Source organism: Anolis sagrei, chromosome 1 (assembly GCF_037176765.1).
Source record: "Anolis sagrei isolate rAnoSag1 chromosome 1, rAnoSag1.mat, whole genome shotgun sequence".
In the NCBI taxonomy this organism is placed as follows: Eukaryota; Metazoa; Chordata; class Lepidosauria; order Squamata; family Dactyloidae; genus Anolis; species Anolis sagrei.
In genome coordinates this window covers 315,785,038-315,801,075 of record NC_090021.1, presented here as the reverse complement: position 1 = coordinate 315,801,075, position 16,038 = coordinate 315,785,038, and the positions used below count along the sequence as shown (strand labels likewise).

At 37.1% G+C, this 16,038-nt stretch overlaps 1 protein-coding gene across 1 annotated transcript in view; it reads left to right on the top strand.

Annotated features, from left to right (window-relative positions):
* The window catches only part of TRIP11 (thyroid hormone receptor interactor 11), a 54,238-nt gene extending 39,728 nt beyond the window's left edge, over positions 1-14,510 (top strand). The window contains exons 16-20 of the mRNA XM_060756614.2: positions 4,988-5,069; positions 7,359-7,473; positions 8,865-8,987; positions 9,602-9,746; positions 12,569-14,510. Of these exons, the coding sequence (XP_060612597.2) occupies positions 4,988-5,069; positions 7,359-7,473; positions 8,865-8,987; positions 9,602-9,746; positions 12,569-12,789 (686 nt within the window). The 3' untranslated portion in view covers positions 12,790-14,510. The remainder of the gene's footprint in view (positions 1-4,987; positions 5,070-7,358; positions 7,474-8,864; positions 8,988-9,601; positions 9,747-12,568) is intronic.
* Positions 14,511-16,038: the final 1,528 nt, after the last annotated feature.

Sequence of the window (16,038 nt, the reverse complement as noted above, 5' to 3'; positions counted from 1 at the left end):
CCAAAATTAAAATCTGTGAGATGAAGTAAATAGGCTTCAGTCCATGTGGTTTCTTCTAGAAATTTAGTCCATTAGAGCAGAGTCTACCATATTCAACAGTGTCTCTGAATACATGCATACATTTTTCTGTCTCATGTAAGTCAAGGATCCACCAAAGAGAAGTCTGAATAATTTGGTAGATCTTTGGACAATTTTAGTAGATTGGCAAGGATTTTGACCATTGTATAACTGCCATTCCTGTCTTAAACTATTTTATTAATAAAATGAAGAAAAGTTTGGATTTCATTGTTGAAGGATTCTCAGTTCTTCATGTGCCTTTCGCAGCAAATAGATTTTTGAGTTCTAGTGAAAGCAAATATCAATACCACAAAACTGTTCCTATACTCAGTGACTAAGCCATCATAGTAAAAAGGAGGAATCTACCTAAAATTAGCTATCTGGTTTGCCAAGCAAGAGTCTCGATACTTCTAATATTATTATGTTTCTCAGTATCTACAGGCAATCATCAGTTTTTAATAATCGGAGATTAAGATTGGATTTAGAGAAGTATCTTGCTCCACCTTCAACTTCTTAGCTTCCCTCTTTCAGTATGGCTGTTACCCTTGTCGTGAACCATTATAGCTTCCCTGTTTCCCTCAATGGTTAACCTAATAGTAGTGGTCAGCATCTTGGCATGTGTGCCACCACTGTAATAACAAATATAATAGTCTACTCTAAATCGTACTGTATCTCTGGCACAGATTGTGGGTGTGGAGTGTTGTATAGGATTTGGGAATGGAATTGGCACCCTCCTCCCTTCCCATCACCCATCAGATGTGACAGTTTAACAAAATAAAAAGGAAACTGTATTCAAAAGACATTATTTACACAAGCAAACATATAATGCCTTATTGAACGGTGGCCAATACATTCCCAGACACAGATTTGTTGGCCTAAACTGCTGTGAAGGAATTTTTAACTGTATTTTTTTGGCAGGCGAAATTAATAAAAAAAAAATAGAAGGCATACCAGATGGAGGTTTTTGAATTTCCATAAATGGTTAAAAATTGCAGAGAATCATGTCTCTAATTATCAGGAGCCCACACTGAACTGTAGTGCTGCCCTGTCTTTTTATGCCAATTAATTAAAGTATCACAGTATATCTTTCCATAAGTCCATTCTATGATAGAAGTTGATTATATACAAACAGATGAGCAGTCATCTTTTGTGCAATACTAAATTTAGCCTGATGATAATAATAAATATTTAATTATATCCCGCTTTTCTCCCTCACGGGACCCAAAGCGGCTTACAACATATTAAAATCATATAAACAACAATCAGAATACATCGATAATAAATATAAGCATCATAAAATAAGCAAATTTGAGAAACAGGTGCAGTGTACATTCCCATCAAGATATATTGCACATTGCTCCAGTCCATAATGTATGATATTTCCTTCACTAAAAACCTATCAAAACAAGAAGGTTTTTAGTTGGATCTTAAAAGAATAAAGGGATCTGTTTTAATTTCTTTTGGGAGGGTGTTCCACAAATTCAGGGCAGCCACTGGGAATGCCCTCTCCCTCGTTGATGTCAATCACATTTGCGACGGTGGTGAAAGTGAGAGTAGGATCTCCCCTGAAGATCATAAAGAGCGAGTCAGTTGATATGAGGAGATGCAGTCAGATGAGTAAGTTGGACCTGAACCTTTTAAGGGTTTAAAGGTCGAAACCAACAGCTTGAATTGGGCTCGGAAACAAATTGGCAGCCAGTGAAGGTGCCGTAGCAGAGGAGTTGTATGCTCCAAGCATCTGTAAGTAACCTGGCTTGTAGCTCTTTAGACTAATTGAAGTTTCTGAACACTCTTCATGGGCAGCTCCACATAGAGCCTGTTACAGTAGTCTAGATGAGATGTAAGCAATGCTTAGTTGAAGGAAACAATATATTAACAAAACAATTTACTTTTTTTCTTTCTTATTTTCCTGCAATTGAGCTAAAAGTGAGAAGTATGGTTCTCTACTCCATTTCATTTTGTCTTTACAGTTCTGTGGAGTTGGAGGAAAGGGTAGTGATTAGCCAAAGGTCATATGGCAAGGGTTTCATGATTGAATGTTACTTTGAACCTGAGTTTCCCTTGTTCTGACCCAAAACTCTAATGGCTCTCCTTTTACACTTTAATTAGCATGAAATAAAAAGATAGATTCTATATTTTTAGAATGTGTTCCTTGTGCCTTGCTTATATTTTTCGTATAGTTATACATTCTATATTTGTAAAAGCTTCATTCCTACTTATGTGCACAAAGTACTTAACTAGCACTGCCAAATCACTATTGATCTTTTAAAGCCTTACCTTTGGAAATGACATGTCTAAACTTATAGCTAAAAATGCATGTTGTCAGAATAAAGATTTTTTACCTCTTTTTTCTAAAATGCATTGTCTACCACACCTGTTTGAAATATAAAAAGTTATTGAGCATGCATACTCACATTTTTAATCAAAAACGGATTCTCGGAAACAGAAATAACTTTTGAATAGCCTTACTGGTATAGTTTGTTCCTTAAATTGAGTATATATTTTACTGACATTAAGAGTTTTCTTTGGAGATTTTTTTTAAAAATCCTACTTTGTTACAAATGGACTGTAAACTATAAACAATCTCAAATGCATTTAGTTTTCTGTGGAGTCAGAAGCTTGTATATTCTCAAGATCAGTAGATGCTTCCAAATTCATAATGTCCTTGGAGCTTTCTTCCCATCACACCACACATATAAACTATAGAACCGAACTGTATCAGAATTGGTCCATAGTGATGTGTAGTATGAAACAAAATTAAGTTGGTACTTTGTAAGTGTACTTTTAGGCACTGGCCCATTTGCATAGGCATTATGGCTACCGGAAAAAGCTAGCTCTATCCATTAGTTAACCCTCCAAAAATAGACAGAAGCTAGCTCTGTTCATTAGTATATCGCTCCAAAAGCTAGTTAAATTCTTTTCTAGAAATCTGTATTTAGTTCTTACGGATGCTTCATGGATCACATTTTGATCTGGCTTGTCTAAACATCTCATGAGAATACCTAAGTTTATTATACTTGCCTAAGTCCAGTGTTGCTCTCATGGTGGAACACCAGAGCTTGCTTTCTTCGTCCCTCCTGTAGTCCTTGGTACCAATGAGATTTAGCTTCAGAGGATTTCCCAGTACTCTGGAGCAGATTTTTGAGTGCACAAAGGAGTGAAAAGGACAGAGGAGATTGCCACTGATGGAAGGAGATCGTCAACTGATTGATTATATTAGACTCTGACCAGGAACTTAGAACAGTGCAGTCCTGCCCATGTTTATGTGACCATATTGTGTTCTGAGAGGTTTACTCACTAGTATATGTGTCTGAGGTTACAGGCCGAATCATTTTAAGAGATCTTATTTTCTCAGTTTTATATAATTTAACCAAGGCTGAATGGTTCACTTGTTTTGAGTGGTGGATTTATATTTTGCTGTCTGTGCTTTGGCTCTCTTTCCATTCTGTCAGGATAATATGACAGATATTTTAACAGAAATTGAAAGGTATTAACAATTTTTCCATATGTGTCATCCTTTTCTGAAACAACTCTGAAAAGATGTTTGCTTTGTGCCAATTTATAATCCTTTTCATTAGCTAGAAATCCTGGCCAGATTGCTTCAGACTGTTTTGTGAAAAAGCAAACAATTATCTTCTTGCCAATATAACAAGAGTGTGTAAAAAGTATTCTTTTTAAAATCTCAGGTTTTGGAGTTTACATATATGATCAGAGTAGTTTTTGCACCTTTCTTATTCATATCTGTATATCTAAAAGTGAATGTATGTATGTACGTTCCACAAAGGCTTGTACATGGCGTGATGCATCTGGACCAGACTTGATACACATGCCCTTCATTATCCAATTTAAAGTACATGGATGGTTTCAACAAATAAACCTACCCCATTTGGGCGTTGGTCCCAAAATGAATAAATATGTATGTATGTATGTATGTATGTATGTATGTATGCAGCACTTAGGTGAACCCACAAGAGGGCAGTATAAAGATAGAAAGGCTACCTCTGAGGGAGAGATGCAAATGGAAGAGAGCTGGAATGTCAGCAGAATGACACTCTAGAAGTCCCTCGCATGGATGAGAGTATAACAAAGCAATGCTTGATGGAGCAATGTAAGCAGGGAGGTTGTGCTCAACACTGGTTGGCCCTGCTCCATCTGTATTGTGATGGATCAACAACAACCCTAATGCAGTTGGACAAGAAGGCGATTAGAAAAAAAAATCTTGAGGTGGATACATCTGACAACTTGCAGACTGATAAACAGAAGGGTTTTACTACTTGGTACCCTCTACTAAAGAGTGACCAATATTGTCAACAATATCTTCAAGACTTGATGTCTATAGCCCTTAGAAAAGCATTTACAGCCCTGCACTTCCAAACAATGGCATCAGGCTGGCTAGAGGGAAGCTATAGAGAGATCCCTCATGCCCAATGACATTGTATTTGTGAGTCGAGGGAAAGAGAAGATTTAACCCACTATCTGTTACATTGCCCTTTGTATAATGACCCTAGAAACAATCTTCTGGAAGGCCTTTTGGAAGAAAGGGCAGCATGGCAACAGTCAGCAGTTATCTGTGACTTGTTAGCAGATTATTCCAAAAATACAATATTAAAGGTTGCTACATTTGCAGTCGCAGCCCCAAAAAATCCGAGCTAAACTAGTAAAGTCCACAGAAATTGAAATGGAGATAGTTTGGAATGATTCAAATAAGACATTGCTATTGTTATCATGTCACTGCTACTGTAATTTTAAAGAACAAGTAGAATAAGTATAATGTTTATATTGGGAAGTGCTTTTTGTATATTATTATTCATAGAAGTTCCTCATGGAAATTCTAAGGGAAGCCATTTCAGACAAGAAAGGAATCATTACGATGATAAAATATCTGCAGCGTTTATTGTTTCCTCATTACAGCAAAATCTTATTTCTGTAGGTGAACTACAGCAAGAAATGTTAGAAGATGCACAAAAGAAACTAATGAACCTCATAAACAGCACAGAAGGAAAAGTGGACAAGTGAGTCTCTAAAATGAGAAAAATGTTTTATATTTGGAGTTTAAATTCTCTCTTTTGGAAAGGAACACGCACCTTTTCTAAAACACTTGCTGTGACATGAAATGCCTGTTTCAAAAGGTGTTTTGTATTATGGTGGCCATATTCAATTGGTCACAATCAATTAACTAATCTTCCAGATTATTTCTTTCAAGAGCCCCCTCCCCAATATTGAGCACCACTTCAGAGGAAGTATAACTAACATTTAAATTGATTCCTGATATTTCTCTCCTTTCCCACATGGGAGATAGAAGGAGGAGAACAACTTCAGTGAAAGCTTGGGGAATTGTATACAGTTGGTAATACTGACTCTCACCTTGGTCTTCAATGAGATGATTCAAGAAGGGAAACAAGCCCTCCAAAATAATAAAGTACAGGCAGCCTCCAAGTTACAAACAAGATAGGTTCTGTAGATTTGTTCTTTAGTTGCATTTGTTTGTAAGTCAGAAGAGGTACATTTTTAAAGTTTATATCTAGCCAGAGATAGAGAGAGCACTTTGGATAGCACAGAGAAGGGTCCTGTGTGATTAATGTGTATTTTATAGAAATACTTTACATGTATCGAGCCATGGGGAGAGGCAGATAAGAAATAAAAAATATTATTATCAGTATTATTAACATCCTTGTGGTGTTTGTTTTGCTGTCTGTGCCCCTGTTCAGAAAATGTTCCAGTAAGAATTGGATTTGGAAAAGTTTGGCTTGTTGTGGAAACAAGGATTGGTGAGAAAGCTTCAGTTGAGACACCTTTTCCCCATGATAATTTTTCCAGGAGTGAATTTCTCTTCCAAGGAGTAGATTTCTCTCATTTCACCCCCATTCTTAACTATGAGTCATTTGTCATGTCGAAGGCTTTCATGGCCGGAATCACTCAGTTCTTGTGGGTTTTTTCGGGCTATATGGCCATGTTCTAGAGGCATTTCTCCTGACTTCACACCTAACTGCAGCAGGGAAGAGCTCCTTGCCCCACCCCAGCCATTCCACAGATATATAAACCCATTGTCCTAATTCCAACAGACCTCTACCTCTGAGGATGCCTGCCATAGATGCAGGCGAAACGTCAGGAGAAATGCCTCTAGAACATGGCCATATAGCCCAAAAAAACCCACAAGAACTGAGTCATTTGTAAGCTGGATGTTTGTAACTCGGGGACTGCTTGTATAAGACATTGGATGAGGTTGTTCCAACCAGGCTGCAAGACCACATTTCTTCAGAATTCTTTTGAAGTGAATCCCATCAAGATTAATGGGGTATACTTTGTCTGGTCCAGGCAGCAAGGTCTTTTCTTTCATAATTAATACTGTGATGCAAAATAAATTTATTCTCTAAAACCCAATATGATTAAGTACAATTTCTTTAACTGAGGAGCAACCCAAATGCTTGTGATATATGTCCATATTGTAGAACTCACCTTGGAGCTATGCTGTTGTGTACACAATCTCTCTGACAGTGCTATGTTTCTGCACAACTTCACACCAAGTTTATGCAAGAAAAAATTCTGTCAGATTGCTCTGTCAGGAATTAAAATATGCAAAAATGTTCATGGAGAGTTTTCTTTAGAATACAGTAAGACCTTTGTATTTGCTGGGGTTTGGTTAGACATGCACGCACGCATGCACACCCAATGGATACCAAATCCATGAATGCTCAAGTCCCATTAGATACAAATGGGATAGTTATGTGGCAATCCTTATATAAAATGGTAAAAGTCATGTTTTGATTTTTGGATTTATTGTAGAGAAGTGGAATATTTCAAGCAATGGATGGTCAAATCTCTGGATGTAGAATCCAGGAATACACAGTGCCAGCTATATTCATTTAAAATTCAACTCCTGCAAAACAAATAAAGGTTAATTTACTAGCCTTTAATTTAGTTTGTTAAGTAGATTAATGTATTTTCTGCACTGATTCTTTTCTGTGGCAGTATTATTATAGTGCCATAAAATGATAATGTGCTGTAAGTAAAGAGCAGAGATGGAAGAAACATGTAAGTAAAGAGCACAAAGTGCCAGATCTGTGATTGGCACAAAGCAGTTTATAAAAAAAGAAAAGTTACTCAGCCTGGTCTTTCATTACATGTCAAAATTATTTTGAAATCCTTTTAATGTCTTAGCCTATCAAATAGTTCTTGTTTTCCAACGTATTGCCTCAAAAGTAAGACTTCTATTCCTTACTACTTGAAACAGTATCAATGCAATTCCTTTTCTTGATTATCAGCACTGTCAAGTAATGCTAGATTTTTTTCCACAATGATAGGGTGCTGATGAGAAACCTTTTTATTGGTCATTTCCATACTCCAAAAAATAAGCGTCATGAAGTGCTCCGGCTAATGGGAAATATCCTGGGAATACCAAAGGAGGAGATTGAGCAGGTAATTCCAACATCTTGCTTCAATTTATTGATGGCCATTCCAGCAGACCAGCAACTTACCTTACAGTAGGGAGCTAAACACAGTGGAGAGCCAGGCTGTTGATCATCTACCATTGTGAAGTTGGAAAAATTGTAAGCAAATTATGATGTTGTCTTTATTTTGATATTTTAAAATTAAAGCAGATGAGTCATTTTGAGCTAATTGTTCATGTCTTCTAATAAAGAAACTGTCTCAAGTACTGTTGGTCACATGGACTATACTCTATTCACCAAGTTATTCCAAATTGCCCAGTTGAAATTAGCTGAACAGTTTTGAGTCTGACCGAACTGTTGATACTAATATGTTCTTATAAAAGACATTTGATTTGTCAGTACATAGGAAGAAGAGCCTTTTTCATAGAAAACTGCATTGCTCCCCTTTTGTTCCCGTGTCAGGAGCGACTTGAGAAACTGCAAGTCGTTTCTGGTGTGAAAAAATTGGCTGTCCACATAGACGTTGTCCAGGGATGCCATCCTGGGCAATGTCTATGTGAGAGGCTTCTCTCATGTCCCCGTATGCGAAGCTGGAGCTGACAGATGGGAGCTCACCCTGTTCTCTGGATTTGAACCACCAACCTTTTGGTCAGCAGTGCTGCTGGCACAAGGGTTTAACCCATTGCTCCAATGGAAGTTCCTGCTCCTCTAGCTACAAGAAGATCAGTGTGTGCTCAGAGAATGAAATGGTATCTAAATTGTGTATGAAGAAATTTTGAAGATTGCGCACATTATATAATTTCTATTCTCTCATGTAAGATTTATCTTCCTTCTGCAGATTATTCAGAAAAATAGTCAAAGCTCCATTGCTAGAAACTATGATTTCTCCTTTGCTTTTGAATGGCTTGTTTGTTTCATAGCATTGTTATCCTTAATAACGGTAAACCTATTTACTGTATATAACTGCATAGTTTATAATGTGTTTTAACATATCATTTGATATATTGTCATCACCCCCCCCCACACACACACACACACTTATTTATTTATTTGCGCCATTTATATGCACACACACACATACAATACATTATATACCCAGTTTGAATAGTAAATGTATAAATAGTAAAAGTGATAGCATCTGTAATGAAGGGCATGATCAGCTGAGTTTTCTTGATACAAGAATAGAGCAAGTGAAACTAGGAGGAGAGGGCCCACCTCCTTCTGTAGGTGTTCATGTGCTCCCAAAACCAGCCCTGGAGGACTTATGTTGTACCCAGAGCTGTTTTTCAGCTTGGGTGGAAGATTGCAATGGGCAAGGAAGAAATTGAAACTATCAACACATTGTTGGATTTATTCTTGTTGTTGTATGAGGTTGTAGCCGATTGTAATACCCTTTTTCTGGTTTAAATTGCTTTCTAGTTATTGTCTGAAGATCAAGCAGGTGTTACTCGATGGGTGACTGGGTGGTTTGGAGGAGGTGCTGGATCAAAAAGTGTCCCCAACACACCTCTGAGGCCAAGCCATCAATCGATTTTCAACAGTGTAAGTATTTTACTTAATTGCTTTTGTGTGGTAAATCCATAATTGTTTTTTCCTCTGAATTCTGACAAACTAACGTACTGCCTTAGATATGGAGAAGCTCATGACAAGAAGGCTTGCCTCAGGTGATAAATAGGCCTCAGCAGTTATAAACACAATGGAAGCAAAAAGTAATTGCAGTCCATGTTGGTAGAGCAGTGCCTACATCAATGAAATCATGGATCTTCAAAGTAAATTATATAGGACACTCTGTTAAGTTCTAAAACAAATTGTTAAAACATCAATCTTCTATATTTTAGTAAGCATTAATAAGTGAGGAGGCCCTTGACTAATTTCAACATACATGCAAACATACATGCAAAATCTGGTTTCATTCCTAGTTGACCTTAGAAAAAAAAACTTTGATCATCTAAATTCCCTCCTTAGGATTGTATCCTGAAATCAGTGAGAACCTGATTCTCTGTCTGCTGACAGACAGTCCTGAAGATTTGTGTTAAACAATGTGATTATGTTGAAATAAAAACCATACTCGTAGCATTGTTCTACAGTACTTGATTCAAGGCATCTTGAACTGATGAGCCAAATATTTGTCACATAATTGGTGTATGAATGTTCAGTCTTTTTCAGAATTGTTTGTGAAGTTCCTTGAAACAGAATCCCGCCCAGTTCTTCCCCCACCAAAACTGTCTGTTCATGACATGAAACCTTTAGGAGCAACAGGAATTGGCAAACTTGGTGCTAATCCTTCCAGCAACATGACAGGTAATGCCTTTTCATTTTCTGAAGGTAGGAAACATTATATTGAACTTGAATGATGATGTTGCATCAGTTGAATATAGGTTTTCAGGGTTTTTTAAGTTAATTGCACAGCACAAGGTAAGATTAGAAGTCTTTTTTTTTTTTTTGACTTAGCAAAATGATAGGTTCAATTACAAGTGGGAATATTTTTAATCATGTGAATTTAATGTTTTTATTAGGTGTTTTTAATTTTTATGTTTTCATGTTTAAATATCCTCTTATTTTAGGGTTAACTGTCTTATTGAATTTATGCGTAGTTATATGTTTAGATTTATGATTTGGTTTTTATGTATGTAAGGCATTGAATTTTGCCATTATTTGTTGTAAACCACTTTGAGTTACCCCCAAGTGTGAGAAAAGCAGTATATAAATACAGTAAATAAATAAATAATAAATAATATTTTTGCATTTCCTCAGCCTGCTATCAAAGCATTGTGACAGTGAAGCTGTAAATATGGTTTAAAAACTACACTTCTTATTTTTACTGCAGTCCTATAGATGATGACCTAAATTTCCTACAGAACCATGTTGTAGAAGCAAATTTATTTATTTAGTGTCAAAAGCATTGCATAAATCAGTATAAAACCAATAAAAATAGAAGGAGCACAAGTGGCTAAATCATTTTTGACCAAAACCGGACAACAGCGATCACATTTTGCTGTCCAGAGGGATGCTCTTGTTGAGTATTGTGCAATGCAAATGGTTAAGTAGAGCCCAGAAGATGGCTTTTCATAAAACACCATCTTTTGAAAAGTTTATGAAAACTTTGCCTCTCTGTGGAGAATGTTCCTTGCTACAGGGTTCTGAAAGTTTTCCCAGTGAATGCTTAGCTTTAAATTCTCACAGCAACGCTGGGAAATATCCAGTCTGAAAGCTTATCTTTGAAAGTTTATATTTTCAATAAAAGTATGGTTTATATACCTTTTGTTCTCTTATCACTCATGGTAGAATAGTGAAGGTGCCCTATTTTATTTGGCAGGCACCCAAATTTCTTGTCTGGACAAAAAGTTCAGAGGGACTTTGTCCATTCCTGAATTGGATTGGTGCCTTACAAAACCAGACATGCACTCTGTATCCCTTAATTGTTTGGGTATTTCAGATTTCTTTTAAAATGTTAAGAATAGATTAACAGACATAAATACATAGTTGCAAGGTTGGCCTCACTGAATGAAAGATTTATCTTTAACTATTATGCACACATTCCTGAGTGTCCCAATTCATTTTTAAAGTCTCTGTTCTGATTCTCATATAGAAAAAAAATCCTTTTTTAAAAGAGATGGTTTGCTCAAAATGGTGGTGAATTGCAGTTTTGTGGGGACTTCTCCATGTGGCAACAAATTAATACACAGCAGTTCCCACATTTCCTTATTTCTCACAAATCCAATGCAAAATTATTTCTTGCTTCTTGGCAGGGGGTTGGACTGGATGGCCCATCATGCCTCTTCCAACTCAATGATTCTATTATTCTATTTAGGTCATTTCTTTTTGCAAGACTGCTGCTCCACTGTTTTGTTGTTTTGTTTTGGGTTGTTTTTTTGTTTTTGTTTTTTGGAAAAATAAGAATATGTTCTTTTCCATGTCTTAAAATAAAAGAGAAAGAAGTTGTCAGGTTATAATTAGTCTGTGTAGTGCCTTCAAGACACCTGTTGTATTGTGCATTTCATTGAATTAGGCAAGGGATACTCAGGTGTGATTTTGCTAATTCCTTGCTCTGAAATATAGCCAGCACCTGTTATTTAGTGGCAGCCTCCCATCCAAGTATTAACCAAGGGTGACCCTGATTAACTTCCAAGATCAGGAAGGATTCTAGTGCATAGTGGTAAATTGTGCTCTTCATGGCCTTGAAACAGGTTGTGGCAAGTTCACTGCTGTGAAGCAAGAAACTTGAATGAACTTGAATATAATATCCTTTCCCCTCCTTTCCCCTCCTATGCAGGTGTGAGGAGGAATAAAGCTTTAATTTTATACCAGGAAATAATATTAAAACATTCAGAAGGTTAGGACACCAGACTATAATGAAATGACAAGCTTTCAACAGATGTGAGAGATCAGGGAGATCAGTCAGACTGCCACACTCTTCGTAGCAATTTTCTTCCAGCAAGTTTTCAAGAATGATTAGTCCCTGAAAGTGCCTGTTATTACCTATAAAGCCGTAAAAGGTTCAGGCCCAGACTATTTGACAAACCGCATCCCCGATTACAAACCTGTTCAGACTCTGCAGTCAATTGGGGATGCTCTCCTTTCAGTCCCACCCCCGTCTCAAGCTTGGTTGATGGGAACGAGAGAGGGGGCCTTCTCCGTGGTCGCCCCCTTCCTCTGGAACTCCTTTCCTAAATAAATTAGAACTGCCTCCACACTCCTCTCCTTTAAGAAAAAGTTTAAAACTTCTGCTCACTAGCTTATGGAGAGTAAGATGAATAATTATCAACCGATTCCTTCATAGTAGATGAAACCTGACAACAACTATTTTAATTCATTGAAGAGCTATATTTTACATCGTTATGAGGATTTTAATTGTGGAATTATATTATTTATGATGCCGGACTGACTGTATTATATGCTTTTATATTTACATGCTTTTAGCCAAGGCTGTCTAGCTTGGTTTTAAATGTTTGCACTTTATACTGTACACGGCATTGAATATTTGCCGCTCTTGTTTATGGAAGCTGCCCTGAGTCTGTTTGGGATAGAGGTCGGGTTAGAAATGAAGTTGTTGTTGTTGTTAACATTCTGAGAAGGAGGTCTTCAATAACTAAGCAATATTTTCTGGGATTTTTTTCTGCCAGATCCATCAGGTCCAGGAACCAGTAGGAGACCAGATGTGAATCCCTTCCTCGCACCCCGATCGGCAGCAGTCCCCCTCATCACCCCATCTAATCTTGGAACCAGCGGATCTGGGCATCTGCTTATGAAGCCTATTTCTGATGCCTTGCCCACTTTCACCCCATTGCCAGTAGCCCCTGATGCAAGTGCTGGGACAATACTGAAAGACTTGCTCAAGCAATAGACAGTTCCACATTGATGCTGATGATGATGACAGTAGCACTTTAAGGAAAACAAGAACACTGCATTTGTATAATATACCACAAAGAGGCCTTTTGTAAAAAGTTGTTCATATTCAATTGCTCTTAAGATGTTAATGTCTCTCCCACCTTCCCCCCACTTCCCAAATTTTCCAAAGTTTTTCTCTTGCCTATTCATTGCTTTCGTAGTTGCCCTTACAGAATCAGTCCTTGTTTTTACTAGTTTGCTGAATCTACTTTCGAGTGGAAAATCCTGCCTACATGTAAAACAAAAAAGCAAGATGTTTAATAATTCAATCCAAAGCCTTTCAACCATTCAACATCCATTTTAACACCAGTATTATTTTAACCTTATGTGCAATTTGTTTGGTTCTTCCTGCTATATCAAAAGGTGTCTGGTTTGCTGCTTTGGGGTCATTGGTTAGGGGGAATATATAAAAACGTGCTCATCTCCAGAAAATACTTGCACATTTGGAAATGAGCACAATAGGATAGGCATTAGACAACCTGTGGAAGGTATTTGGTCCAGTGAGGTATTGGTTTGGCACTTCTAACCCATGCCTTTCAAAGTAAGTTCATTGTTGTGTGTGCTGAGGAAGTCTGGGAACTATGTGTTCCCAATCCTTGCAGAATGGTGAGGTTTAATCTTGATTCATCACCTCAGCCTGGAACAGCAGTCCTTAGTTATGAGGAATGGAATATCATCATTCTATAAAGTGGAGAGGGTGTAGAGAGTTCCAAAGGGAATGGCATTAGCTGACCAAGTCTATATTTCAAATATGCTCTAGACAGCATGCTCATGACAGTGCTGTCTCTGGGTGAGCAAGGAACTGTTAGTTTTAAGTTTAAGAAAACAATTAATGCAAGATTTTATTTCTGGGCAATACTTCAGTTGTTGTTTCCTAATTCCAGGAGCTATGTAATGCAACAAATATTCCAAACCTGCCAGCATTAATTGAGTTTATGATTAATTTTCATTTGACCACTAATTGCAAACCTGACTTCCCATTTGTATATTTATAGTGTAAGTAGGGTATAAATATGCAATACTGTAATGGTTAAAGTTGTATATTTAAAAGAGGATTGCTTATTTGCATACTTTTGAATGGGGATTTAAAGTATCAATATATGTATAAAGCCTAAAGTGAATTATGCTTTATTCCAATATGTACATAGGACTACATAAAAACAATTAGAATTCTGTACATTTTGCTGCTCAGACTTGGATAAACTATAGGGAATGTGTCCCCAAGCTATTCACAGAAGGACTGGAAAGAGTTCTTGATGCCTTGAAAAGAATAATTTGAGACACACCATCTCTAAAGATCTACCCTTTTTCTATGCTGTTTTTCATGTAGTTTGCATTAAAATAATACTTGGTATCACTGATGGAACGGTTCTGTCAGCAGGAAAGAGAACGTGAATGTCCTCATCCCCCTGTATCCTTCATGCTTCTTGTTAGCTCAAGCAGAACCCTCACTTGGTTAACTTTGATTTTGACCTTGGATTTTGGTCTATAATGTAAGTTCTATGTTAGAACTCAGAGCCTTTTCTCTTAGCTACTACCCTGCAGATTGATTTCAATTTGGTAATAGAATGAATCATGAAAATACAGTTTCCTAGAAGTTGCCAAAGTAATGAATGCAAAGAGCCTTTGGTTTGTATTTATATATTGATTAAAAATATCTAAATCCTTCTAAATTAATTTATAACAAAGTTTCAGGAATTTCTGTTCATAATAAATTGTTGCATTTTGACTTCTCATAACTGAAGCTAGTGAGATAGTATATTCCAAATAAGTACAGGTTATAATTTTGAAATCTAATATCTGGTTTTTTAAATATTAATTACAGTTATTAAATCTTCAACAATCTCCTTTCAAAGTCCAGCTTTTTAGAAATCCAAATGGACACATTTCATACATCACAATACACATGTTGTATCTGAGCATAATGTTCAAAATGGTTCCTTCATCCAGCACTTTTTCTCTCTTCTGTATTTGGAACAAGAATCCCCAAATCTACATGAGGAAGTACAGACAGCTGCAACAAGATGTGCCAGGAGTCAGAATTCTAAAAACATGTCCTTTTAAGTTCTTTATAGATATATATCTATAAAGGACTTAGAAGCTGTACACATCTAGACAAAATTGTTGAAGATCATGTGAGAAAAAGCCTTGCACACAACAGTGAGTTTTTGCAGAGAGTTTTCCAGGCTGTATGGCCATGTTCCAGAAGCATTCCCTCCTGACATTTCACCCACATCTATGGCAGGTCTGTTGGAAACTAGGCAAGTGGGGTTTATATATCTGTTGAAGGTCCAGGGTGAGAGAAAGAACTCTTGTCTGTTGGAGGCAGGTGTAAATTAATTAATGCTTATTGCAACATATACACCTGCCTCCAGCAGCCATAAACTTCATTAAATGTGTGGAAGACAGTTTCTTTTGCCAGAACAAAGTTTTTGCCCTCTTGAGGAACAAATATGTATGACTCGGGCACAAAACTCATATGAATGATGTGCATATTCGCACCTGCACATTTAAAAAAAAACACTGAAATTTCTGGTGGACATCCTTTAGCAGCCACCTTGCAGGCTTCAAAATCCCGTAACAGCAGCAAGTCTGGACGTTGCAGGCAGAAATCAGGGGACCAACAGGTCTATGCACAGACATGCTCTCAGGTCCCGGGTTTTATTTTGTCCCTCATGGAAAACCCGCAATTTGGTGCTGTCTGGAAGCGCCCTCACACAACCCAGCTGGTTATGATGACTTATTTTTATTATGATTGCCATTCACATGTGATAGTGGAACCTTGCTCAAAAACAGCATGGAAAGAGTCAGGAATTGCTGGAGAAAAGTTTGGCAACAAAGCAAATTGGTGGATAGGCAATGCTGATGTGTATTTCAACTCTAGGAGGAAAAGATTCTGAATTCAGCTCTCGAGTTAAATAAGTCTTTCCTAAGCCCATTAAAACAGTTGCCCATTTCCTAATGAAGCACAGAGTGATGGAGAAATCCTTTCCACTGAGCTTTCCTTGGAAATCTTGCACATTTTGCTGTTCTGAAACAAATGACAACACGTATTAGTTATTTTAGTTATTTATTTTTACCCTGTTTTTCTCCCTGATACAGGATTACTGACTTTGCTCCACATTTAAAATCTAGCTAGGGCAGCAGTTGAATTTTACCTCAGGAAAACAGGCCTCTCTCTGTCTAATGGTCATTATTCCATATT